The 24,746-nt window shown below is 49.8% G+C and overlaps 1 protein-coding gene across 1 annotated transcript in view; it reads left to right on the forward strand.

Annotated features, from left to right (window-relative positions):
* The window catches only part of TSPAN15 (tetraspanin 15), a 50,399-nt gene that overhangs the window by 11,410 nt on the left and 14,243 nt on the right, over window positions 1-24,746 (forward strand). The window contains exons 2-3 of the mRNA XM_029931809.1: window positions 15,146-15,331; window positions 16,585-16,659. Coding sequence (XP_029787669.1) covers window positions 15,146-15,331; window positions 16,585-16,659 — 261 coding nt within the window. The remainder of the gene's footprint in view (window positions 1-15,145; window positions 15,332-16,584; window positions 16,660-24,746) is intronic.

The following is a 24,746-nucleotide window of genomic DNA, read 5'->3' on the forward strand; positions in this document are numbered from 1 at the left end:
GGGGGTCTATCTGTCCCTGTCTTCTGTCTCCACTGCAGTCTCCTCGGGTGCTGGCCTCTCAGAAGGGAACTTTCCTTTTTGCAGTTGGGAAGCCCCCCGCCATGCTACCCCCTGTCTAGTCATGTCATGCCTTCTGGATCCTACTGTTTTGCCTTTTTAAAGTAACAATCGGGGCACCTGGGTGGCTCAGTTGGTTGAGTGTCCATCCAACTCTTGATTTAGGCTCGGGTCATGATCAGGTCATGGTCAGGTCCAGGGTCCTGGAATGGAGCCCTGCATCGAGGATTCTCTCTCTCTCTCTTTGTATCTCCCTCTGCTCCTCCCCCACTCGCACGCTCTCGCTCTCTCTCTCTCTCTCTCTCCAAAGAAAATAAAAGAGATCTCCCTGTGTTTGCTAGACATTCTCTCATTTAAGCATCCCGAAACCCTAAGAGGCAGCATTATTATTTCTCCCCTCACTCTACACTGGGGTAAAGAGAGGCTCAGAGACCTTATGGACATTATAAGTAAATGCCCAGCCTCACTCTCTCTCAGTTCCTTTCTGTCTCAGGTGTTTTTCTTTGGGAGAACGTTTCCCTTTTAGAGGCATGGGCCTTTTGGGTGTTGATGATTCATTGGCTCAGGGATTTAGGCAGCCATCTAACATTTCCCGGGCATTCAGGGCCCTCCAGGTCTCCCGGGGACTCTGCTAGAGGAGCAAGGGCCGTGGCGTGGGGACCAGCTCCCCAGGGCTCCCATGTGGAGGTGTGCTGACTGGGACCCTGAGTGGGACAGGAGGGAGCAGACCCGGAGTGGCACGAGGCGCCTGGGCCCTTCTCTCCATCAGGCTTTCTGGAAGCGCAGGAAGGCAGAAATGTCCATCACTGTCCTTTTAAATTTTCTGTCAGGAGAGGGTATGCCAGGGCGTGAGAACTCTTTCCTCATGAGAGAGGCCAGCTTGTGACGGAGAGAGCACTGGCTTGGGAGTCTGGAGACCCGGGTCACAGGGTCTATCCAACGGCTAATATGCTGTGTGACCTCATGGGAATGACAGCCTCTCTCTGGGCCTCAGATTCCAATCTGCAAAATAAGGCAGTTGGACCAGAACAGCATCCATCTGCTTATTCCTGGTGGTTCACAAGAGGCTTTTAGGTGGTCCCAGGGGGAACACTGTGAAGTGTAATATGTGTTAAAGAAAATAGTTTCTCAATTCTATGATTTCATTCATGTCGATAGGTTAGGTCAGGATTGTGTTTAATTTAATAAGAAACCTCAGTTGCTTGAAAGAAAAATAGCGGTATCTCATGGTCAGGTGAAGGCACTTAACACGGTCTTTGTATCTGCTGACTTTTAAAGAAAAACTGGGGCGCACCTGGGTGGATCAGTCAGTTAAGCATCCAGCTTCGGCTCAGGTCATGATCTCACAGTTCATGGGTTCAAGCCTCATGTCGGGCTCTGTGGTGACAGCTGAGCCTGGAGCCTCTGTGTGTCCCTCTCTCTCTCTCTCTCTCTTCCTTCCCCATCATACTCTGTTTCTCTCTGTCTCAAAAATAAGTAAAGATTAAAAATATTTTTAAAAATAAAATAAATAACAAATGGGGGTTCTCATGATGTGTTACAGCACCTTACAGTTTACAAAGGAGTTTCCCTTTCTCCTGGGGTCCTCTGAGTGACCGCTGGTGTTAGCATTCCTGTTCAATAGCATTCCTCATTAACAGCTAAGGCGATTAACTTTCAGAGAGGGAAGTGGCCTGCCCAAGGTCACACAGCTCCTAAGTGGCCGAAGGCCTCTGGCTGGCGTGCGCTCTTTGCCAGGCCACCCCAGGCCAGCCTTGGGGAGTGGTCTCTCACGCGCCTTCACCTCCTCTCCCAGCTGGCACTTGGAGTGCCAGGATCACGCCCTGTGCAACCGGGGATGGTTCGCTGTGTGTGTTCTCTGATCCTAATTTTCTTCAAGCCGAGGTGGAGGAGACTGAGGGCCTCTCTTTCAGGCATAGGCAGGAGCATTGCAGAGCGCTCGGGGGCCTGTTTTCTAGTCAGCTTTCTTGGAGGGATAATAGGTAGGTTCCTGTTGTGGCCTATATTTAGCTCTGGTTCGCAAGTAGTGATCCATCTGGTTAGGGCATTCATTCCGGGCCGGAGGAGGCTGACTCTCACCGGCCCTGGCTGGGGCCACAGAGACTTCCCAGGCCCAGGGGAAACTCAGCCCTGTAAACAGGCTTCCTCGTGGAAAACAATGCAACTTGGATCTTGCCCGCTTTCTCAACTTTTTATAGCAAGAAGATTAAAACAGTAGAAATGGTGAACGAATGATACAAAGAACACCCACCCCCCACCCCCCTACGACCATCAGCCAGAATCAAAACACTTGGCTGTGTCAAAGTAAGTTGCAGAATCAGGACACTTCACTCCAAACGCATCTCCTAAAAAAAATTTAAAAAAGAACATTCCTGAGTATAACCACCATTTTCATGCCTAAGGAAATATAAAGCCCATGATAGAAGTTCCTCAGTTAGTCCTAAAATATTTCTCACAGTGCATTAAAAATAATCAGGCTACAGCACCACAGTTCACGCATTGCCTCAAGTCTCATTTTGGCAAAAAAGGTCCCAGTGCACCTGAGACATGAGGGTAAGTACTTCTGAGTCCCTGAATGTTGTATGTTCTGGAGTCCCAGCAGGGTGATCGTGTGTCACTTGCCTACCTTTGCCTGCGTGACACACCCAGACCTACTGGGGGATGGGGGTGGGAGCTTGCTCTCCGCTTGCTTAGGGACATTCACAGCGCAGCCTCGGCAAGGCCTGGATAGTGATGTGGAACGCTGGGGTGGAGGGGGCCTGCGTGGGCCCTCTTCCTGTCGGAAGCCATGCTGGGGACTCCCTGAGCGTCCACCCTTAATCACCAGCTGCACATGCTGGGCCCTGCGCCAGGCACTGGGGGAGGGGCTGCAAGTGGCTGCACCCCGCCGGTGCTGGCTGCCCAGAGTCCACTTGGGCGGACCCGACATGCCCTGGCGTTGCTACAGCACGGGCACTCTGCAAACAACCGGTGTGCACTGGCAGGTTTTCGGGAAGTCCGTGTGCCTGGGGGCATGGAGGGTGCATTCTTTTGTTCTTTGGTTCTGATGCCTCGGGCGTGGCTGGGACGGGCCAGTGGAGGCCCTTTCTTGCAAGCTGGAGAACCCTGGTTGCTACAGAAGCCTCGAATCAGGAGTTCTGAAATCAAATTGTGAGAGGGGAAATTGGCTTGGGAAATTATTTGTTTATTTATTTACTTATTTATTTTTGAGAGAGAGTGAGAGAGTGAGCATGAGGCCGGGAGGGGCAGAGCGAGGGAGACACAGAATCCGAAGCAGGCTCCAGGCTCTGAGCTGTCAGCACAGATGACACTGGAACCCACGAACCGGCAGGATCATGACCTGAGCCCAAGTCAGACGCTCCACCGACTGAGCTCCCCAGGCGCCTCCCTCCCAACCTTTTTTAAACCCAAAGAAAAGTTGAAAGAAGAGTTTAAAGAACACCTGCATGTCTTTGGTTACCAGTTGTTAACATCTTGTCTTAACATTTCTCTCTCTCCCTCATCTCTCTCTCTCTTTCTTTCTCTCTCTCTCAATGTAACACTTTTTTGCCAACCCAGCTGAAAGGAAGCTGCAGCCATGGTGACCTCACTCTTAGCCTCTCCAGGATTCAGCTTTCCATAAAAGGCATTCTCCCACATGCAGCCACTGTCCATCTGGATAAAAAAATCACAAAAAAATAAAAACCTCATCTGACAATGCAGGTCATATCCACAGGTTTCCCCGGTTGTTCCTCACACGTCCTTGGGGACAGAGATTTGACTCAACCAGGATGCACTCGAGGTTCACACGTTGTCTTGGCTCTGGCGTGTCTCTGGAATGCCCCAATCTTGTTCAACCACACTGTTTGTGAGTGTTGATCTGTAGAACACCAGGGCTCTGGCTTCACGTCACGGTTTCCCTGTAAGTGGGTTCAGGCCACACATTTCCCGTATGGGCACTGCACCGGGATGTGGCAGAAGGTCCAGGATGCTATGTTCAGAGGCGGATGATGTCCAGCCGCCCCGCTGCGGGCCGTGCAAGCTAGCCCACCAGCCCCTCCGTGGTTAACGAGCATTTCCCCTAGATGGCAAGTCGGCTGTGGGCTGTGCGAATATTCTGTTTGGTGAAAGAACTTCTGAAAGCAAATCTGAGTGTGTGACTCCTTGCTTAAATTATTTCAGCTATTTCCCTCTTGTAACTTCAATATAGATCTCAAGTCTGCCTGCTTCTCACCACCTCCCCCCATCCATCCTGGTCTGGGTCACTGCCACCGGGCGGGCGTCTGGGTGACTGCAGGAGACTCCCTACTCGTTCCCCCTCTGCACCCCACCCCCAGTCTCTTCTCAGCCCAGCAGTCAGAGTTACTCGTTGAAAAATCAAAGTCAGGGAGTGCCTGGTGGCTCAGACTCAGAGCCCCACATCCGGCTCTCTGCTGTCAGCACAGGGCCTGCTTTGGATCCTCTGTCCCCCCTCTCTCTGCCACCCCCCATACTTGTTCTCCCCCATCTCAAAAATAAATAATCATTCAAAAAAAAATCAAAATCAGTCAGACCTTCCTCTAGAAACTTGTGTGCCTCGCAACCGCTCAGAGCAAAACTCAAAGTCTTCTTAGGGGCTTAAGAGACTCCTTCCCGCCCCCCTGCTTTGCCCCACCCCTGTCCTCTGACCTCATCTCCCACACTTTCCCCCTCTGTCACCCCCGAGCTGCCCTTCTGTGAGACACAGAGCACATTCCGAGGTGTCGCTAGGAACATTCGTCGTACCTATCGCCATGGATGGTAGAGAGCCCTCCCCTACTTCGAGTGTTTGCTCAAATGTCACTTTTCCTGACTAAGCTGTTTAAAATGCCAGCCTCCTCCCCAAGCCTCCCTGGCCTCCTTTCCTGTTTTCTTCTCCATAGCACCCATAACCGTGACATACTCTGTTTTTCTTAGTTGTCTCTCCCTGGCTAGAATATGAACTCCCCCTGAGCTGGGGCTTTTGTGTGGTTCGCTGCTACAGCCGCGTCCCCCACCACCTTGCGTCCCCAAATAGCTGCTCTCAGAGTGCGCTCCAGCCACCCATGTGGGGACCCTTTCTAGGGGTCCGCGAAGTCAGAACCATTTTTATAGAAACACTGGGATGTCGCTGGCCTTCTGCATGCTCATGCTTGGGCCTGGTCAGTGGAGTGTTTCTGGGCACAGGGTGGTGACATGGTGGCGGACGGAGCAGGGGGATTTCATGTCCCATCAGCCCCAAGTTGTTGGCAGAAATGTAAAGCCCGTGCCACTCTTCTCCCTCCATTTTTTAGGGAAAATATTTTACAAAAAGTATGCTATTTATGTTAATGTGTAAATCTGTTGTTATGTCTAAATGAGTTAATATATATTTAAATATGTGTTTTAATTTCTTATGTAGTAAATAATTGATAGATGTCCATAAAAATAAAAGCTCTGGGAAATGTTGAGAACCGCTGGCTTACAAATCCTCGCAGTGAAGCGATGCTGAATGAATGAACATTTTGGTTTAATCAGCGAGACTTTGCCTTGGTGTCCTGCCTGGCTTCCATGAGCTTGCCGGGCCTCCTCTGTTCCCCCATCTACCTGTGCTTGACTCCAGCCATGCGCTCCTGCTGTTTCCATGGAGCCTGCATGGGCATCTGAAACCTCTCATCCACTTCAGTAATCTTTGCTTGTCTATTACATGCATTAAATGGGCTCAGTGCAAACATCACCTTCTCCGGGAAGCCTTCCTAGATTTCATTGGTCTTGCCTGTGATTTAGCATCTCCTCCTCTCTGGCCCCTCTGCACACTCTACTCCCATATTGTATTTCCCTAACTCTGCTACATACATTGGTAAGCAGATGTGTCTTAGCAGACTGAGTTCCTTGAGGGCAGGAACGACGTCTCCTCTTTTTATTCCTAGGGCTTGGTACATAATAGGTACTTAATAAATGTATGTTGAATCAGTGAATCCTGCCTTGGCATTCAGAATAGGGACTCCCCTTTCCCTGAATTATCCTTGAACCAAAGTGTATCTAAAAGGGAAATGGTTTCTGGCACCTGAGTCGAGTCTTAAAACATCAGTATTAGAACAATACTGTATCTTTGGGGTTCCTGGGTGGCTTAGTTGGTTAAGTGGCGACTCTTGATTTCAGCTCAGGCTATGATCTCGCAGTTCGTGGGACTGAGCCCCTCCCCATGCCTTGGCTGCTTTGACAGCCAGGAGCCTGCTTGGGATTCTCTCTCTCCCTCTCTCTGGCACATGCATGCACTCACTCTCTCTCAAAATAAATAAACTTAAAAAAAAAAAAAGAAAGAACAGTCATGTGACTTCACTGTGGAAGGAGAAATAACACTGACCGGACACCTGCTGGGTGCCAGGAACTTTTCCGTGGCATCGTGTTTCAGGGCATTGTGGTTGATAAGGCCACTGGGAACCGGCGTGGGCCCTAACCACTTGTCATGTGGCTTCTGTGGGGAGAGTGTGGTCTGGGAGCAAAGCCACCACACATCCTGTGAACCTGTGGAACCGACATGGCGTGGTGTGTGAAGACTCTGAAGTTGTTGAGGTCAAAGATGGCATGCGTATTGCTGGGTCCTGCCATCATGTTCTGTGGGCAGTAGGTACTAAACACCTGGGATTGTTTGCTCAATGGGCATCATTAATACTATAAATATCAGGACCAGTGAGGGCTTCCCACTGCTGGTTTACAGGGGGTCAGGAATGGAGAGAGATCTCTATTGCCGGGGTAATCCAGAAAGGCTTCCCAGGGGAGGAGGGCTTTGAGCTGGTTTTGGAGGATGGGTATTAATTAGTCCCTTACACTTTTACTATTTCCAAACAATTCTTTGTTTCCTTTCCACTGCTGCTGTAGGAGACAGCGTGCGCTCTGGTAGAGGCTGGGGTGCGAAAGGCACCTCTGTCCCCTGTAGGGCTTTTCCTCATGCCGAATGTGACATTCTGGACTAGGTAGGAAAGCAGGGGGCCCCCAGGAGAAGGGGCTTTGGGCCACTTTTTGTCTGCTAATAGCCAGGATTCTAGGCAGGGCTGTTCTCAACTGAGTTTCCATGGACTTCTAGAGCTTGTAGCCAATGCCCTCCCTTTTGGAGCAGGGAAACTGAGGCCCAGAGACAGGAAGGGGTTTGCCCAAGGTCACATGGGAATCAGCGACAGAGCTGGGATTACAGTCTCCCCTCACCCCCAATGCTCCTTTCAGTGTGTGATACTGCCTCTTTTTCCCCTTTGTCCTTTGACCTCTCTGGAGTCATGAGCCCTTGGAGTGGAGGCAGTTCTGAAGGCCCCGCCCATGCCCTGCACAGACACTAGTAGTCTGAATGCCTCCTCCATCTTCCGACTCCAATTCAGGGGCAAAAAGGGAAAGAACGAACCAAGTGTGACATATATATAAAAAGCAATTTGATTCATTTTTTTTTCTTAGAAATGAAACTATATCTAACGTTAAAAATAAGAAACACGAAAGAGTGTACAGACAACCTTTAATTTATATATGCCCAACCCAGCCAGGAGACACTTGGGAAGCGGTAGCCTGACTGCGGGACTTCAATGCCCTCTGCACTGATGCCAGGCAGTCCTTCGTCTCTTCCTTCCCCCCTTCCCCGCCCTGCCCACTCCTTTCCAGGCAGCTACTTCCTGTACTGGGGATTCTCCTATCAGCAGCCCAGAGAGTCAAGGGGCAGTGAGATCTCAGGAGACCCCTGCCGACCCCCCCACCTCCCTCCCGGAAGTTCCTCTTGCCTTCACTTCCGGTTCTGAGGGCTGATTCCCACGCTGTCTCCGGGAAAAGCCCCAGGCCAGTGGAAGAATCGGAGATCCCCAGCACAGTACCTGGTAGACATGTGTATGCTCTGAAAGGCTGCTGGGACCTCTTGTCAAGGACAATGCCCCTTTGTCACCTCTGTGAGCCTGTGTGCCGTTTTAAAAGGTCTGAGAGGAGGGGCGGCCTGGGGCCACTTGACGCAGTCTCTTGCCAGCAGCCCGAAACCCTTAGTGGGAGAGCCTGCGCTTCCTGGATGCTGTGCTCCGCAGGGGGCTCCTGCACCAGAGGGAGAGGGGGAGGGTGCCCAACGGTGGCTTGGCACAGGGTGCACTCCTGAGCAGGCACTCCAGGCGCCCCAGCAGGAAGCACCCCAGCCCCACACTGCACGGCTCTTCAACTCTTCATCCTGCGGGGTCCCAAGCCCATACCCCAGTCTCCAGTCCCTGTTCCGAGCTCTGAACTACAGCCCCATCCCTAGGCCTGGGGCCCCGCTTGCTGTAGTCAGAGCTGGGGGGACTTCCTGTCCCCACTGCCAGGCCCATCTGTCCAGGGTGCGTTCCGGGCCTCCGATAGGCTTCTGCTCATGAGCCCACCAGACTGGGGCCCACCTGGGACTGAGATCACCCAGATGCCATAGGAACACAGCCCCTGGAGGATGTGGCTTCTGACACAGTGAAGGGGGTGGCAGGGAGAGAGAGAGGTCTGGAGAGGGAGGGAACAGGAAACCAGGGAGATGAGTGTGTTGGGTGGAGGGGATTTGCTCTTGACTCTCCTTTTTTTCCTTGACTCTCTCCCCAGTTTTCAGATCATCCACAAGTCACTCTGATACGTAAGCCGTGAAAGGTTCTGTTCGGGGATCACCCTGGGTTTTTTCTTTGGGTTTATCCTTTCCCCATTTCTGCCCAAAAACCTTGAGGGGAATGGAGAGCACTGTTTATAGGGAAGTCATAATAAAGAAGACACAAAGAAGGAATAGACTATGCTCATGGGCCGGAAGCCCGGCAGACTAAAGATGTCAGTCCTCCCCAAAGAGATCTGTAGATTCAGCATGGTCCAGTCAAACCTCCGGAGGGTTGTTTTCCACCCATGGAATTTGACAAGGTGATTCTAAAATGTATATGGAATAATCAAGGTCCAAGGATATCTGGCCACTTGGGAAGAAGACGTGAAGGAGGGAATTGGCCTACTGGATGCCCAGATGTGTTACAAAGCGGTAGTCGCTGTGATAGGAGGTTTGTTTGGGGACAGACAGATTGACCGACGGACAGGATGAGGAGCCAGAATTAGGCCTAAGCATATGGGGACAACAGAGTCGGGCCAGATCAGTGCGGGCAGGAGAACTGGATAATCAATGATGCTTATTACATTATGAGCAAAAGCGGGCTGTGTCGGAGAATGTCATGGACCAAGGACTGCAGTTGGGTCCAGGGTCAAGGCAGAGTTGACAGCAAAGTCCAGTGACGGGGACCAGAGACTGGCTCCTTTGCCAGCAGGAGGGGACAGTCACTGCTGCTTCCCCAGGGCTGGCTTTGGTTTGGGGCTGGCAGGAGCCCCCTCCCCAAGCATGGGCTGCCCATGGCCGGGCTCGGGCCAGGGCAGGGGCACTGAGGTCCAGGGCCTGAGAACTGGGAATCCTGACCAATGGCCCTGGCCGGAGGAAAGGCTGGCACTCTTCTGGAGGAGACAGAATGGGCCCTGTGTCAATGTGGGTTGGGGGCACTCCCAGGGCCTTCTGGATCCTGCCTGTCTGTTTTCCTTAAGGACAAGAGGAGTGGGCCAACATGAGCTGAGCTTTCTTGAGAAGACTTGGAGAAGAGACTGTTTTCTGCTGAGTGATTTCAGCGAGTATTAATGGAATCTTCTCTAGCTAGTGGCTGGATGGTTAGGGCCCATGAGTTTTGAATAAAGGTAGTCTCTGTGATTTGAGAAAAGAGTGCTGTGAGGGAGCAGTGAGGGGCACACTCTAGGGCTGTGCTGTCCACTATGGTGGCCACAAGCTTCTTGTGCTCAAATTGAAATCAAGCACAATGAAATAAAATGAGACATTTGGTTCCTCAGGCACGCGAGTCACACTTTGAGAGCTTGCTAGCCACATGTGGCAAGTGGCGACCGTCCTGGACAGCAGTGTCAGCACAGAGCGTGCTCTTGGCAGCACTGCCCTGCTGTGGGTGCCTGTGTATTTTGTAAGGACATTTCGGACCGGTTCTCTCCCAGGACTTCTGGACCTGGCATAGCGCTTGCAAGCTGCTGGTGCAGCGTAACCGTGCTGTAAATCGCAGCGGGCTTTACTATTTTACGGGTGAGAAATGAGGCCCAAAGAGGAGACATGACGTGGCCAGGAGCACCGAGCTGGTAACAGAGGCCCAGAACGCCAGCTCCCACCTCTGGCCTCCCCTCTGCCACTCCTTCCTCCATCCCCGTCTGTATTGGAGAGAAGCCTTGGGGTTTCACTTCCTTTCAAAGCTGGAAACTCAGAAAAGTGCTTTGGGCCCAGCAGAGAACTCTGGAGCCTTGAGTGCCTCATGAAACACCTCCAGAATGAAGCAGTTCTTGGGACCTTCCAGGAAACACTGACTCCTCCAGGAAGCCCATCCTGATTTCCTGACATTCCCTTTCTTCCCTTCACTTCTGTTGGAATTCCCAGAGCCCCCTGTGCCTCTCCATGGTAAGAATCACAGCTTGCTTCCCAGAGACCAGAGAATCGTCACCTTTTTTGTGCCCGAAACATTTCAGCTAGATGTTAACGAAAGTAAAGGTCTGACCTTTTCTCCATCCCCAGTTCAAAGACCCACTGAATTCCATTCAGTGGACTGCAGAGGTCAATTCTCACTTCTCTGACCCCTTTCTTACCTGGGTCTTACCCCTGTCTGGTCTTGTGACCTCTGTGACATCAGGGCCTGGGACAAACTAGGTGCCTGGTATGTGCCTTTGTGGGGTGAAAATAGGTCTGTAAGTGCAGACTTGCGTCAGCTGGGAGTGAGCCGGCAGACTGGGACCAGATGCTTCCTGAAGGAGACACAGATGCTGGAATGTCACAGGGCCTCCTGCTTCCCAGCAGCTGTATGAAGCCGGGCTTCTTCCTGCGGAGGAAGAAGCTGGTTCCAAGCTGCAGGGCTCAGTGGGAGCCTTCAGGCCCAGGTGATGCTGTGCCACAGGGCTTGCAAAGCCTGGGGCTTTGGGCCTGGCCGGTGGGCTGCCAGCAGCATCCCCTCTTTGGCCCCGCCTGGGCATGGCCATGTGCGCCCCCCTCTCCCCCCATGTCGTCTCTAGCTGAAGCTGTCCTGCATGACAAATGGGCCATTTGCTTCCGGCTGGAGCTGGAGTGGCCCTCAGCAGCCTTGGGGAAAGGCTATAATTAGAGAGGACTGGATGGGATCGCATGCTCACAATGACAGTTAATTTTATACCCCAATGCAAACATGAACTGATGTAATCGGATATGTAAAAAGCATTGGAAATCTTAAAGTTCCTGGAGAGGGGGTGTGGCTGCCTCTCCGAATGCCCACTGCCCCTCAGGCACTTAAAGGAGCCCCAAGCAGCCTGTGCTGTGTTGGGAGGCACCTCGGGTCATCTGCCAGGCCGCTGTGGGGGCTGGGGCGGCAGGAGAGGCGGGTGTGTGATGGCTCAGCGCACGGAGCTTGCGGAGTGACGAGGCATGGGTTTCCGTTCGCCACAGGAGTTTTTCCTATGGCTTTGGTGGTCTGGAAATGTTGTCAGGCTGACTAGCAAGGAAAACGCAATGCTTTGCAACAGGAGGGAGCTCAGACCAAAGGAAGTTTTGTTTCCTGCCGGCAAGGCCATTCTGGAGTAGGTCCCGGGGCACTAGGGAGCTTGTAAAAATAGAAGAAGCCACTGACTGCCTTTGTGGAGAGGGCTGGGGTCAGGTCTGCCCTGCCGTTTGGGAGATGCTTTCCGGAGCAGACTACCTTAACCCAGAAGCATAGCCTTAGGCAGGAATGAGGGATAGAGGCTAGATGTCAGGGCCCAGGACCCTCCAGCCCAGAAGAGCTTTTTTCCTTTAAAACAGGAAACGTTGGTACGCCTGGATGGCTCAGTTGGTTAAGTGTCTGACTCTTGGTTTTGGCTCAGGTCATCATCTCAAGGTTCGTGAGTTCAAGCCCCACATCGGGCTCTGTGCTGACAGTGCAGAGTCTGCTTGGGATTCTCTCATTCTTTCTCTCTCTCTCTCTCTGCCTCTCCCATGCTCATGTGTTCTGTCTTTCAAAATAAATAAATAAACTTAAAATCTTTAAAACAGGTAACACAAAATTCGGAGAAACATATGGAAGCAATTCTGAAAATACTTAGATGTTATCTTCTTGGGTCTGCAACAGCAGAACAATTACACTTTTCATCAAGACAGAGGATAAAACCCCACCTCTATAGCCCTCAAGTACACTGTGTCCTTGCATGTTTAATTCACTCCCTGCCTAGGCTGTGAAGACTTTGATCCTGTACCATCGTCTTTAACCATGACCTTCAGCCCAGAGATCTCCGGGCTCTGTGTCAGGTTCAGGCTTAGGGTTCAGTGGGCGATTCCTTAGAAGTCCAGTAATTCACAAGGGGGAGACTGGGCTTTTAAAGTGCTTGTTCCTGTTCTCAGAAGACCCACAGGGTTTAGGACAGTCCTGAACAATAATTTTACCTTGTTCAGGGTTTTGGAGCATGAATTGACCAGAGAGCCTCTGGTTAATCTTGCTCTGTTGAAGGTCGATTTTATTTCCTGTGATCACCATCTTCCTGTAGAAATTTTCCTCTGTGTGTGTGTGTGTGTGTTCTGCCTCATAAATTTAAACATTTACCCAAGTGGGTGCTTTCGATGACATCATTTCACTCATGGTTTTCCTGATATGGTCACCTTGTTAATAAGTAACTCCTGGTTGAGTCTGTCAGCCCCCTTTACACCACCTGTGTTTGAAAGGTGTTCTTTTCAGACTGGGGGAAGTGGGTCTTGGTAATCCTGGATTATCTTTTCAAATAGGACAGACCCCCAGGGGGAGATGGCTTCCTGGCATCCTGTTACCTGGTGTTTCTAAATAAGCTTGGGCTGCTTGACTTTTGGTATCCTCACTACTTGTCAAAAATTAGGGGAAAATAGGCACTTCCTTTACCCAGGACAGTCTCCATGCCCTTTAGAAGGAAGTCACAGGGGCACCTGGGTGGCTTATCGCTTAAGTGTCCGACTTTGGCTCAGGTCATGATCTCATGGTTCATGGGGTTGAGCCCTGTGTCGGGTTCTGGGCTGACAGCTCAGAGCCTGGAGCCTGTTTCAGATTCTGTGTCTCCCTCTCTCTCTGCCCCTCCCCAACTTGTACTCTGTCTCTCTCTGTCTGAAAAATAAATAAAGTATAAAAAAAAAATTAGAAGGAAGTCATGGAGATCTATTTTGTTGACACCTTAGAGCCAAATTAAGACTCATGAGTAACGGGAGGGGCTGCCTCCTCCGTGTTCTGGTTGTGACCCAGGGCAGCTATGTCCCTGGCGTATCTCACCCACATCCTGTCTGTATTACCCCTCACTTCCTTTGCAGGACCGTAGCTGGCTGGGCCTCAGCTCGATCGCCCTCTCACACCACCTTCTCATTGCAGAGGAAGTGCAGCACATCTAATGATTTGTTCTTGCCCCCAAGAATGTGTGGCCCAGAAAGTCAGGGTCCTTGGACAGGCAGGAGACTGGGTAGATGGCATTGGACTCAAACCCAAGGGCATTGATTGGGAAGTCCGGTTCATGTGCATTCAATGTACACTAATTATAAACACTGATGATACCTTATGTCAGGACTGTCCTGGGTGCTTGAGGATGCCAAAGTAGTTGCAAAATCCCTCCTGACGTGAAGCTTATAGTCTTTTGGGGAAGACAAGCAATTAAAAAGTAAGAGAAAAAAAGTTGCATGTTACATACCAGTGAGTGCAAAGGAGATAAAATGGGGAGTGGTATCAGGGGTTTCAGGGAGAGGGATTTTCTCCTTCTAAATAAGATGGCCCAGAAAGGCCTCACAAAGCAGCTGACAACTGAGCAAAGACAAGAGGGAGGTGAGTGGATGTCAGGAAAAAGAGCATCCTGGGGAGTGGGAACAACCTGTGCAAAGGCCCTGGGGTGGTGCACTTAGTGTGTTTCACCAGCAGTAAGGAGCCCAGTGCTGCTAAAGCAGAGTGAAGAAGGGAGGCGAGGGAGGGGTGAGCTCAGACAGGTCATGTGGGCCTGTCATCTGTGATTAGGGTTGATGTTTTTATTCTCACAGAGAACCAGGCTGCTCCGATGAGCGTTTGCCTGGTCACTCTGGTGTGGAGAATGGGCTGAAAGGGGCCAGTCAGGACACTACTATGGGATCTCAGGGTGAGTTAGACCCAGACTTGTCTGAGAGTTGGGAGTGGTGTCAGCTGATAAAACTCCCTGAAAATTTAGGGGTGCCCAGGTGACTCAGTTGGTTAAGTGTCTGACTCTCGGTTTTGGCTCAGGTCACGATCTCATGGTTAGTGAGTTAGAGCCCTACATCGGGCTCTGTGCTGACAATATGGAGCCTGCTTGTGATATTCTCTCTCTCTGTCTCTCTCTGTCTCTCTCTCCCTCCCTCCCTCCCTCCCTCTCCCTCCCTCTCTGCCCCTCCCCAACTCGTGCTGTCTCTCTCTCTCAAAACAAGTAAATAAATAAACTTTATATAAAAAACAAACAATCAAAGAAACAAACAATGTGAGTTTTCAGGCCCAGAGAAAAGAGGGGCCTTCCAAGAGGGTTAGCACCTGGCGGAGCTGGGACTCCAGCCCACGTCCTCTGACCCTCCAACCAGTGGCCTTTCTCCTGACTCACCAGTATGCATTTCCAAACAGAGTCTGTATCGGTGTGCTCCAGCCGCTGTAACAAAACACCACAGACTGTGTGGCTTCCACCACAGAAATGCATTTCCTTACAGCCCTGGAGGCTAGAAGTCCAAGGTAAAGGGTTCACCAGGTCAGTTTCTTCTGAGGCCTGTCTCCCTCGTTTGTACACAGCTGCCTTCTCCTTGTGCCCTCAGGAGGCCTTCCCTCTGTGTGTGTCTGTCCCTCACCTCTTCTTCTTTCAAGGACAACGTCATGTGGATTAAGACCCACCCATATAACCTCATTGTAACTTAATTACCTCTTTAAAGGCTCTATATCCAAATATAGTCAAATTCAGAGGTCCTGGCGGTTAGCAGTGCGCTGTATGAACTTTGGGAGCGATACAGTTCAGCCCATAGCACGTGCCCTCATGTATGGTCATCTGGGCTGAGTCCCCCAGTGACTGGCACCGGAGCCCCCAGACAAACTCTTTGTAGGAAAATCAAGTGAGTGCCAGTCCTTGTCTCTCACTCCTTGCTTTCTTGCTGCAGCTGATCGGGGGCCTGATCCTGTCGGTGGGGATCTACGCAGAAGTTGAGCGGCAGAAATATAAAACCCTTGAAAGTGCCTTTCTGGCCCCAGCCGTCATCCTCATCCTCCTGGGGGTCATCATGTTCATTGTGTCCTTCATCGGCGTGTTGGCTTCCCTCCGGGACAACCTGTGCCTTCTCCAAGCGGTGAGTTGGCCATGTGCCCCTCAGCCAGTGAGGAGGGGGGTCCTTGGAGTCCCTAAGGGAGCTGGGGAGACTGCCCCTGGGCCCTTGGGCAGCCCCGGTTTTTTCAGCCCTTGCTTCAATGCCTCAAACCACACTTTCTAGAAGGTCTCCTGGATCCACTTCTCTGTTACCTTGGCCAGAGAGAGATCAGGCCAGGCCCACTTTTGCATATAAAGGCTGACTTGAATATTCTTCTCTTACTTAAACCCTGTGTGGGTCTGGATTCTCAGTTGCAAGTGGGAGAAACCGTACTCAAGTGAGAGCAAGCAAACCCCAGAGGTGGTGGTGAGTCCGTGGCTCACGTAACCAGTGAGCCCACACTGAGACCAGGGCTTTAGATGGTACCCTGGGCTCCTGGTTCTTCACCACCTCCCAGCTAGATGCCAGGCTGGGTCCTCAGGCTCTCTTTGTCATTGTCACTAGCCGCCTCAGGCCCACAGAGGCTTTATGGCCCTTGATCCCAGGAAGTGTTTCCTGCTAACCTTGGCCAAAGTCCTGGGACTCTGATGGGCCTGCCTGGGCCAAGTGCCTGCCCTGGGGCCAGCCTCACCTGCCCCCCTTTCTGTGCAGTGAGGGGTGGCTCCCCGAAGCTGGGGGTGCTGGGTAGGCAGATCCATTCACTCTGTGCCCACGTGTGTGTTTGACCTCATGTGGGAAGCTCCTAAAAGCCCTGATAAGCAGGCTAATGGTGCTGCCTGAGGCTGGAAGTTGCTGGCATCCGTTTGGACAATCCCTGCTTTGTGCTGGGGCAGGGGTGGGGGTATTTATCCTTCGGGCCTCAGACACCCCCTCACCCGCTCTGGGAAGGGGGCGCTGGGAAGCCACTTCTGAGGGGCTCTGCAGGCAGAGCTGGAAATGCTGTGGCGGTGGCCCAGCCAGCCAGGCCTGCCCACTCTGGGTCAGCCCTCCTCGTGGTGGTGGTGGCGGTGGGAGGGATGTTTTTCCTCCTCAACTCCACTGAGGACCATGGGACAAACCCCAATAACATCTGGCCTGGACAGCTGAGTCACGCTTCCTGACCCCTGACTGGCCCCAGAGATGGGTTTTCCCGGGGAATATCTGTCCACGTCCTGTGCCCTCCCAGGAGGAAGGAGGAGAAGGCCCAGGAGCCAGTAAGAGCTCCCACAGAGAGGATTCTCCTCATTGCACTTGACCTGGGAGCCAAGGGCGCTTCTCTCGCTCCTCTAAGTGAATCTCTGAATTTTGTTTTTCAGTTCATGTATATCCTTGGGATTTGCCTCATAATTGAGCTCATTGGTGGTGTGGTGGCCTTGATCTTCCGGAACCAGGTGGGCCTCTGGCGCGGGTAGCAGCCATGAGTTTCCTGACCACCTGCTGTACATGCCCTGGGCTGAGAGTAGGGTAGACAATTCCTTGTGGAGCATCCATTCTGCTGGGGAGACGGGCACCAAACGAGTAAAGCAGAGAACAAGAAAACAGGACAGGTGACAGGTGAAGGCCTGGGGTGGACGAGGCACAGGGGGACCAGAAGTCCAGGCAGAGGGAACCACTGAAGCAGAAAGGAGCTTGGCAGGTTTGTGGACCAGTGTGCGGGCCATGGGGCTGACGCGGGTGGCTGATGGGGAGGCGTGGAAGGAAAAGTGGGAAGGGCCACCAAGGCAGGCCTCCTAGGTCCTTGTAGGCCATGGTGCAGGGGCTCAGAATTGTGCCTAAAGGCAGTAGGAAGCCTTTGGAGGGTGTTACAGGGAAGTGGCATGTTCTGACTTCTAATTTGCTTGCTGCTGAGTGGAGAATGGATGGTAGGGAGGTGGAGGTGGGAGGTAGGGGGAGAGATGTGGAGGGACCACCTGGAGGCTGTGGCAGTCATCTGAGGAAAAGGGGATGATGGCTTGGTCGTGGAGGGTTGACAGAACCAGGGCCCGTTTGAGCTGGCAAGGTTGTCAGGGCTTCTGGTCTCCAGCTCCTTCTAGTGTAGGCTGTATACACCTCATATGGGCTGGGTGACCTTGGGCAAGTCCCTTAGCCTCTCAGATCCTCAGGGTCTCGAGGCATTATGGTGCCTAGCTCTTGGGATTCTGAGTGAGGGTTTGATGAGAGAATGCGTGTGAAGAACCTGGCATGGTAATGACCCCCAGTCAGACCCTTGTCTGCACATTAGCTCCTCTGTCCTGAAGCCTGGAGTAGAGAAGGAACTGCGCACGGTCCCGCAAGAAGCTAGTGGCTGCGCAGGGCTGACTTCCAACCCAGGAATGGCCCTGTGTCATTTCTCCCACAGTCCCATTGCTTTGTCTTCATCCTGGCCTTGGTGGTGGAGGTAGGACTCGGGGAGCAGGGCAAGTCTGCACAACCTCTGCTCTGTCTGTCCACCCCCTGCCTCCCTCTCTCACTCAGACGACTTGGTTCCTGGCCCTCCTGGCTTTGCAGCAGGCCAGGTGCATCAGGGCTGCAGCCATGTTGTCCCTCTTATCAGAAATTGAGCCCAAGGTGGTACCACGATCCCAGACACAGTGTTGTGCAGAGCCCTCAAATGACCTGGTGTTTAACTCCTGCCAAACTCCTCAAGGGCACAGCCAGGTCCTGGCCCAGGTGGGAGCAGGGCTGGGCCTTAAACACAGGCCTGTCTACACCCCAGAATCCGGGGGTCTTCTTTCCACATTATGAACTCCAGGAGAGGGGAGGTTCCCATCTATCAGTGGAGTCAGTGAGGCACAGAGAGGTTAGGAAAACTTCCCAAGAGCACACAGCAAGACAGAGTCAGCTCAGTCTTCTTTTTCAGTTCTTCTTTTTTCCTCCCCTGCCCCCAGCTTTATTGAGGTATAATAGACAGGTAAAATTGTAATATATTTAAACCGTACATTGTGAAGTGATTACCACAATCAAGTTAAATAACACACCCATCGCCTCATACAGTAACCTTTTTTTTTTTTTTTAGCAAGAATGCTCAAGACCTATTCTCAGTAAAGCTCACGTATAGAATATGGTGTTATTAACTATGGTCACCATGCCATGCATTAGATCCTGAGAACTTACTCATCACATAACTGAGAGTTTGTGATGTGCCCTGGACAGCATCTCCCTATCTCCCCACTCCTAGGCCCTGGTAACCCCTTTTCTACTCTCTGGTTCTATGGGTTTCACTTAAAAAATTTTGTTTGTGTACTTACTTATTTTGAGAGAGAAAGAGAGAAAGCATGAGCAGGGGAGAGGAAGAGGGAGAGGAGAGAGTGAGAATCCTAAGCAGACTCTGCAGTGCCAGTGTGGAGCCCAACACGGAGCTCGAACCCACGAACTGTGAGATTATGACCTGAGCTGAAGTCAGACTCTTAACTGACTGAGCCACCAGGCAACTTTTATTTTTTAGATTCCACATATAAGTGACACCATACAGTATTTCTTTCTCTGTCAGCCTTATTTCATTCAGCATAATGCCCTCTAGGTCATTCATTTGTCACAAATGCAGGACTGCCTTCTTTTTTTCATGGCTAAAGAATATTTCATTATGTGTATATGCAATGGATGTATGTACAATACGGTATAAAAATAAAAATGAAAATATGGGGCTCTGGGAGGGCTCAGATTTCAGCTCACAATTTGTGAGATCAGGCCCTGTGATAGGCTCTGTGCTGACAACTTGAGATTCTCTCTCTCCCTCTCTCTCTCTGCCCTCCCCCCACTCATGCTTGTGCACTGTCTCTCTCTCTCTCAAAAATAAATAAATAACTTAAAAAATAAAATAAAAATATAAAAACATAAATATATATTTATATATAATATATAAACAAAATATATTTACATAAACTATATTTTTATATATGAATAAAATAAAAATAAAAATATATAAATAGATATGGGATATGCGGGTGTGTGTATATATATATCTCCATTCATCTGTCAGTGAATACTTAGGTTGTTTTCGTAGCTTGGCTGTTGTGAACAGTGATGCAATATAAGCCAAAGGGTGTATTGCAGCATTATTTTTAATTTTTGGAGGAACTTCCATGCTGTTTTCCATAATGGTTGTACCAATTTACATCGCCACCAACAGTGTACAAAGATTTCCTTTTCTCCCTGCCAATATTCATTATCTCCTGTTTTTTTGATAATAGCCATTCAAATAGGCATGAGGTGGTATCTCAGTGAGGTTTGGATTTGCATGTCCCTGATGATGAGTGATGTTGAGCATCTTTTCATACACTTTTTGGCCACCTGGACGTCTTCTCTAGGAAAACATCTATTTAGTTCCTCTGCCCATTTTTAATCAGATTATATTTGTTGTCACTGTTGTTTGCTATTTAGTTGTAAGGTTTCCTTATACATTTTGGATATTAACTTCTTATCAGATATCTGGCTTACAAATATTTTCTCCCATTCTGTAGGTTGCATTTTCATTTTTTTGGATGATTTTTTTGTTGAAACTTAAAAAACATGTTTATTTATTTTGAAAGAGAGTGTGAGCAGGGGAGGAACACAGTGAGAGGGAGAGAGAATCCCAAGCAGGCTCCCCGCTGTCAGCACAGAGCCTAATGTGGAGCTTGAGCCCCCAGACCATGAGATCGTGACCTGAACCAAAATCAAGAGTCAGATGTGTAACCGACTGAGCCCCCTGGCGCCCTGAAGCCGCTTAGTTTAACATGGTCCCACTTGTTTATTTTCGCCCTTGTTGCCTGTGCATCTGATGTCCGATCCAGAAAATCATTGTCATGCCCACCGTGCAGGACTGTTCCCCCTATGTTTTCTTTTAAGAGTTTTATAATTTCAGGTCTTATGTTTAGGTCTTTTATCCATTATGAGTTGACTTTTGTGTGTGATGTAAGATAACAGTCCAATTTTTTCTTTTGCATGTGGAGATCTAGTTTTCCCAGCACCATTTAAGAGACTGTCTCTTTCCCATTGTGTATTCTTGGTGCTTTTATCAAAAATTAGTGGGTATGACTGGGCTTATTTCTAGGCTCTCTGTCCTGTTCTGTTGATCTGTATGTCTTTGCTTTTGCTTTTGCTTTGTTTGCTTGCTTGCCAATACCATACTATTTTGATAACTATAGTTTTGTAATATAGTTTGAAATCAGAAAGTGTGATGCTTCCAGCTTACTTTTTGTGCTCAGGATTGCTTTATCTGTTTGATATCTGTTATGGTTCCATACAAATTTGAAGATTTTTTTTCTATTGCTGTGAAAAAATGCCATTGGAATTTTGACAGGTAGTGTATTAAATCTGTAGATCACCTTGGGTAGTATGAATAGTCTAGTAATATTAATTCTCCCAATCCACAAACAAGGAATAACTTTCCTTTTATTTGTGTTGTCTTCAATTTCTTTCATCAGTTTCATGATTATCAATATACAGATCTTCTACTTCCTTGGTTAAATTGATCCCTAAATAGTTAGTTTGTTTGATTCTATTTTAAATGGGGTTGTTAATTTCTTTTTTTCGATAGTTCATTGTTAGTGAATAGAAATGCAAATGATTTTTGTATGTTGATTTTTGTATTCTGCCAGTTTACTGAATTCATTTATTTGACAGATTTTTGCTGGAATCTTGAAGATTTCTATATATATAAGATCATGTCATGTGCAAACAGAAAATTTTACTTCTTTGTTTCTGATTTAGATGACTTTTATTTCTTTTTCTTGCCTAATTTCCTTGTGCTTGGCTTAGGACTTCCAGGACTACATTGAATAGAAGTAGTGAGAGTGGACACTTGTCTTTTCCTTATCTTAGAGGAAAAGCTTTTCCTTTTCACCATTGAGTATGATATCAGCAATGGGCTTATTATGTATGGCGCATATATCATTTGTTATGTTGTGGTACATTCTTTCTACACCTCATTTGTTGAGCATTTTTTTCAGAAAAGGATGTTGAATTTTGTCAAATACTTTTTCTTCATCTATTAAAATGATCATATGATTTTATTCCTCCATTGTTAATGTGATTATCACATGGATTGATTTGCAGATGTTGAACCATCCTTGCATTCCAGGGATAAATCCCATTTGATCATGGTGTATAATCCTTTTAATGTACTGTTGAATTTGGTTTGTTGATATTTTTCTGAGGATTTTTGCAGCTATATTCAACAGAGATATTGGCCTATAATTTTCTTATAGTCTCCTGTTTCCCTTTGGTATGTTTGGCTTTTGGTAATGACTTCAAAGTGTTTCCTCCTATTTAGTATCTGGGAAGAATGAGAAAGATTAGTGTTAACTATTCCTTAAATGTTTGGTAGAGTTCACCAGGGAAGCATCTGGCCCTGGACTTTTACTAGCTTACTAGTTCCTGTTCTGTGATTGGTCTGTTCAGATTTTCTATTTCTTCTTTAATTTTTAATTTAATTTTTTTTATTTTTAAAATCTTTTTATTAATTTTTTCGATGCTTATTTTATTTTTGAGAGAGAGAGAGAGTGAGAGCATGAGCAGAGAGAGGGAGACACAGAATCCGAAGCAGGCTCCAGGCTCTGAGCTGTCAGCACAGAGCTTGATGTGAGGCTTGAACCCACTAGCTATGAGATCATGACCTGAGCCAAAGTGAGATGCTTCACCAACTGAGCCACCCAGGCACCCCCATAGATATTTTTTTAATTGTCTTCCTAGTCTCTACTTCATTTATTTCTGCTCAGATCTTTGTTGTTACCTTCCCTCTACTAACTTGGGGCTTGGTTTGCTCTTCTCTTTCTGCATCCTGGAGGTGAAAAGTTAGAGTTTTTATTTGAGATTGTTCTCTTTATTTCTTAAGGTAGATGTTTACTGCTATGAACTTCCTTCTTAGAACTGCTTCTGCTGCATCCCCAAAGTTGTGATACGTTGTGTTTCCATTTTCATTTGTCTCAAAATATTCTTTTATTCCCCCTGCTTTTTTTTTTTTTTTGCTCATCAGTTGTCTTTTCATTCTAGTGTCACTACTGTTCCTCTCTTTTCCCCTTTTCTGCTTTTCAGACTGTCTTCTCTGAGCTGGAAGAGCCGGGTGTTGGTTCATATCTCAGCAGCCTGAGGGGAGAGGGGTTTATTCCATTCCTCAGTGGGGATGTGTTTCTGCATAGCCGCGGGGCTCCCCACCAGCCTGTGGCTTTCCAGAGCCCATGGAACAGTGCTTTCCTGGCTAGTGCCAGGTCCAGGCTGTGGTCAGCAGCAGCGATTGTTTTCATAGATGTCCCCTGAGCAAGCAGCGGTTCTGGTTTCCAGAGCGTGCTCCCAAAGGTGGCCGGATCTGCCGTCTTCCCAGGGCCCTGTAGCTCAGCAGGGCCCCTGATACCCACTCTCCTTCCAGCGCCGGGCCTCAGCCCTCTGAACCTCACAGCTGCGAACGCCGCTGACCAAGGTCAGGGCTGAGAGTTTCTCAGTATCTCATCACCCCAAACCCTGAGGATTGGATGGCCCTCATGGGGCCCTGTCATGGGAGGGTCTCTGTGTGCAGCCCACGAAGGACCTTCACCATCAGGGCTTATCACGGTCCATGTTCTCATATGCCTGTGATGCAAAAGTCAAAATAATTGAAAAATGAGGTATACAATTATAAATGCAGTAAGATCTCGCCCATGAAGAACATTTGCCTGGAAAAATCTGGAAGAAAATAGAAATATTATCATACTAACTCTTATATCCTCTGAGGGGTGGGGCTGGGGTGATTTTTATCTTCTCCCTAGCTCCCAAATTTCCTTTTTCTTAAAATCATGGGGAAAATACCATTTAAGAAAAATAATGTTCCCTCCAACTCTATCATGAAATACGAGACTGGTCGGTGGTGAGGACAGGGGAACAATCTGGCTGTTGATGGCAGCGGGAAGGGGCGGTGTAAGGTGGAGAGAAAGTGAGGAGCCACGAGGGTCAGCTTCCAGAGGAGGTGAGTTTGCCCTTCCGTGTTCTCCTCACCAAGAGGAGAAGAAATGTTTCCCTGGGGCACGCTGCAACAAGTCTGGCCCCACGGCTACCTGTTAAGTCTAAGTCACTTTTGGTGACAAATGAGGACAAATTAGGCCAACAGCCTCAGGCTGGGTTCTCTGGAAGGTGCACAGGCCATGGCCACAGCCTGGCGGCAATGAACAGGCTCCTGGGTATAAGGAAAGAACTCTCTATCCCTGACCCCGGGTGGGGCTTTTGCTGTTGGCATGACGCGGTCAGACTGAAGTGGCTTCTCCATCTGTACAGAGCCTAGTGGCACACAGCCTGGAGGGCCTGGACGTCTGAGGTGCAATGTCCTGACCCCAGCCAGTGGGAGGAGTCAGTGACCTCCACAACAGTTTGTGTCTCACCCTGACCTTCTAGTACTCCAGCTTATTCCAGGGCCTCTCTGAGGAAGTAGGGGTGTGAGAGGAGGGCAGCTCCTGCCCATGTGTTCCCAGTCAGGCAGACTGAGCGGGACACCCAGAGGGTGCCCGGCTGTAGCTGGTACACCTGTATGCCCATCCCAGGCCTCCTTGCCTCTACCTTCCCTCTGCTACCAAGGCAGGGGTGAGGAGTGGCCTTTTTCCTGGCCTTGATCAGAGGGTGCTGTGGTCACAGCTAACACCGGGCCAGGGAACAGTGGACAGCACCCAGCCTGTTTGTTATCATGGCCCTGGCACTAGCTGGTTGTGGACACGCCCTTGAAGTTCAGGGGCAGGGAGAAAGAAGGCACCGTGGCCCGCTTGGCTGAGCACAGGAACGTATCTATCCTTTCCACTTGGAGCAAAGTAGAGAAAGTTCTGCTGAGATCTGGCCAGACCCTCACAGCTGGTGTGCCCCACTGTGGACAGAGTGTGGGAGGGACAGCTGGAGCCCCAAATGCCTGCGAAGCTGAAGCATGTCCTTCTCTCCCTCGGGATGAAGATTGTGACTTCTGGCCAGGTCTGAGGAAAGGTCTAGAGCATATTCCAAAGAACCTTGTAGCTTTCTCTCCTCCTTTTTTTCTTGCTTCCTGGGTTGTCTTCTGGCCTTGCTTGTTAGATTTGGGCCCATCTCAGGACTGGAGGCAAGAGGCCAGGTCCCCACAGTCTGGGACACTGAGGGAAACCCAGAGGTGCTGGCTTAGCCCAGGTACATGGAAAGGAGGGCCTGGGCTGAGGACCCCCTTCCACACTGTGGGAACCAGGCTGGCCCTGGTGCTGGTGGGGCTGCAGCCTGGGGTCTCAGGAGCAGAGGAGAAGGCAGCAGAAGCTCCATGCCTAGAGGCCAGGCAGGAGGCTCCTGCCACCGCCCTTCCCCTCCTCCCTTCTCTGCCTGCTTCCCAGCCTCCCAGCCTCCCAGCCCTCCAGCCCGGGGTAATGGCTGCCACAGATCCCACTCCCTTGATTCCTCATTCAGTTTTTTAAAGTTTATTTATTTATTTTGAGAGAGAGAGAGAGAGAGCAAGCACAAGCAGGGGCAGGGCAGAAAGAAGGAGAGACAGAATCCCAAGCAGGCTCCACTCTTGTCAGTGCAGAGCCTGAGGTGGAGCTGGAACTCA

Source organism: Suricata suricatta, chromosome 2, assembly GCF_006229205.1.
Source record: "Suricata suricatta isolate VVHF042 chromosome 2, meerkat_22Aug2017_6uvM2_HiC, whole genome shotgun sequence".
Lineage (NCBI taxonomy): Eukaryota > Metazoa > Chordata > Mammalia > Carnivora > Herpestidae > Suricata > Suricata suricatta.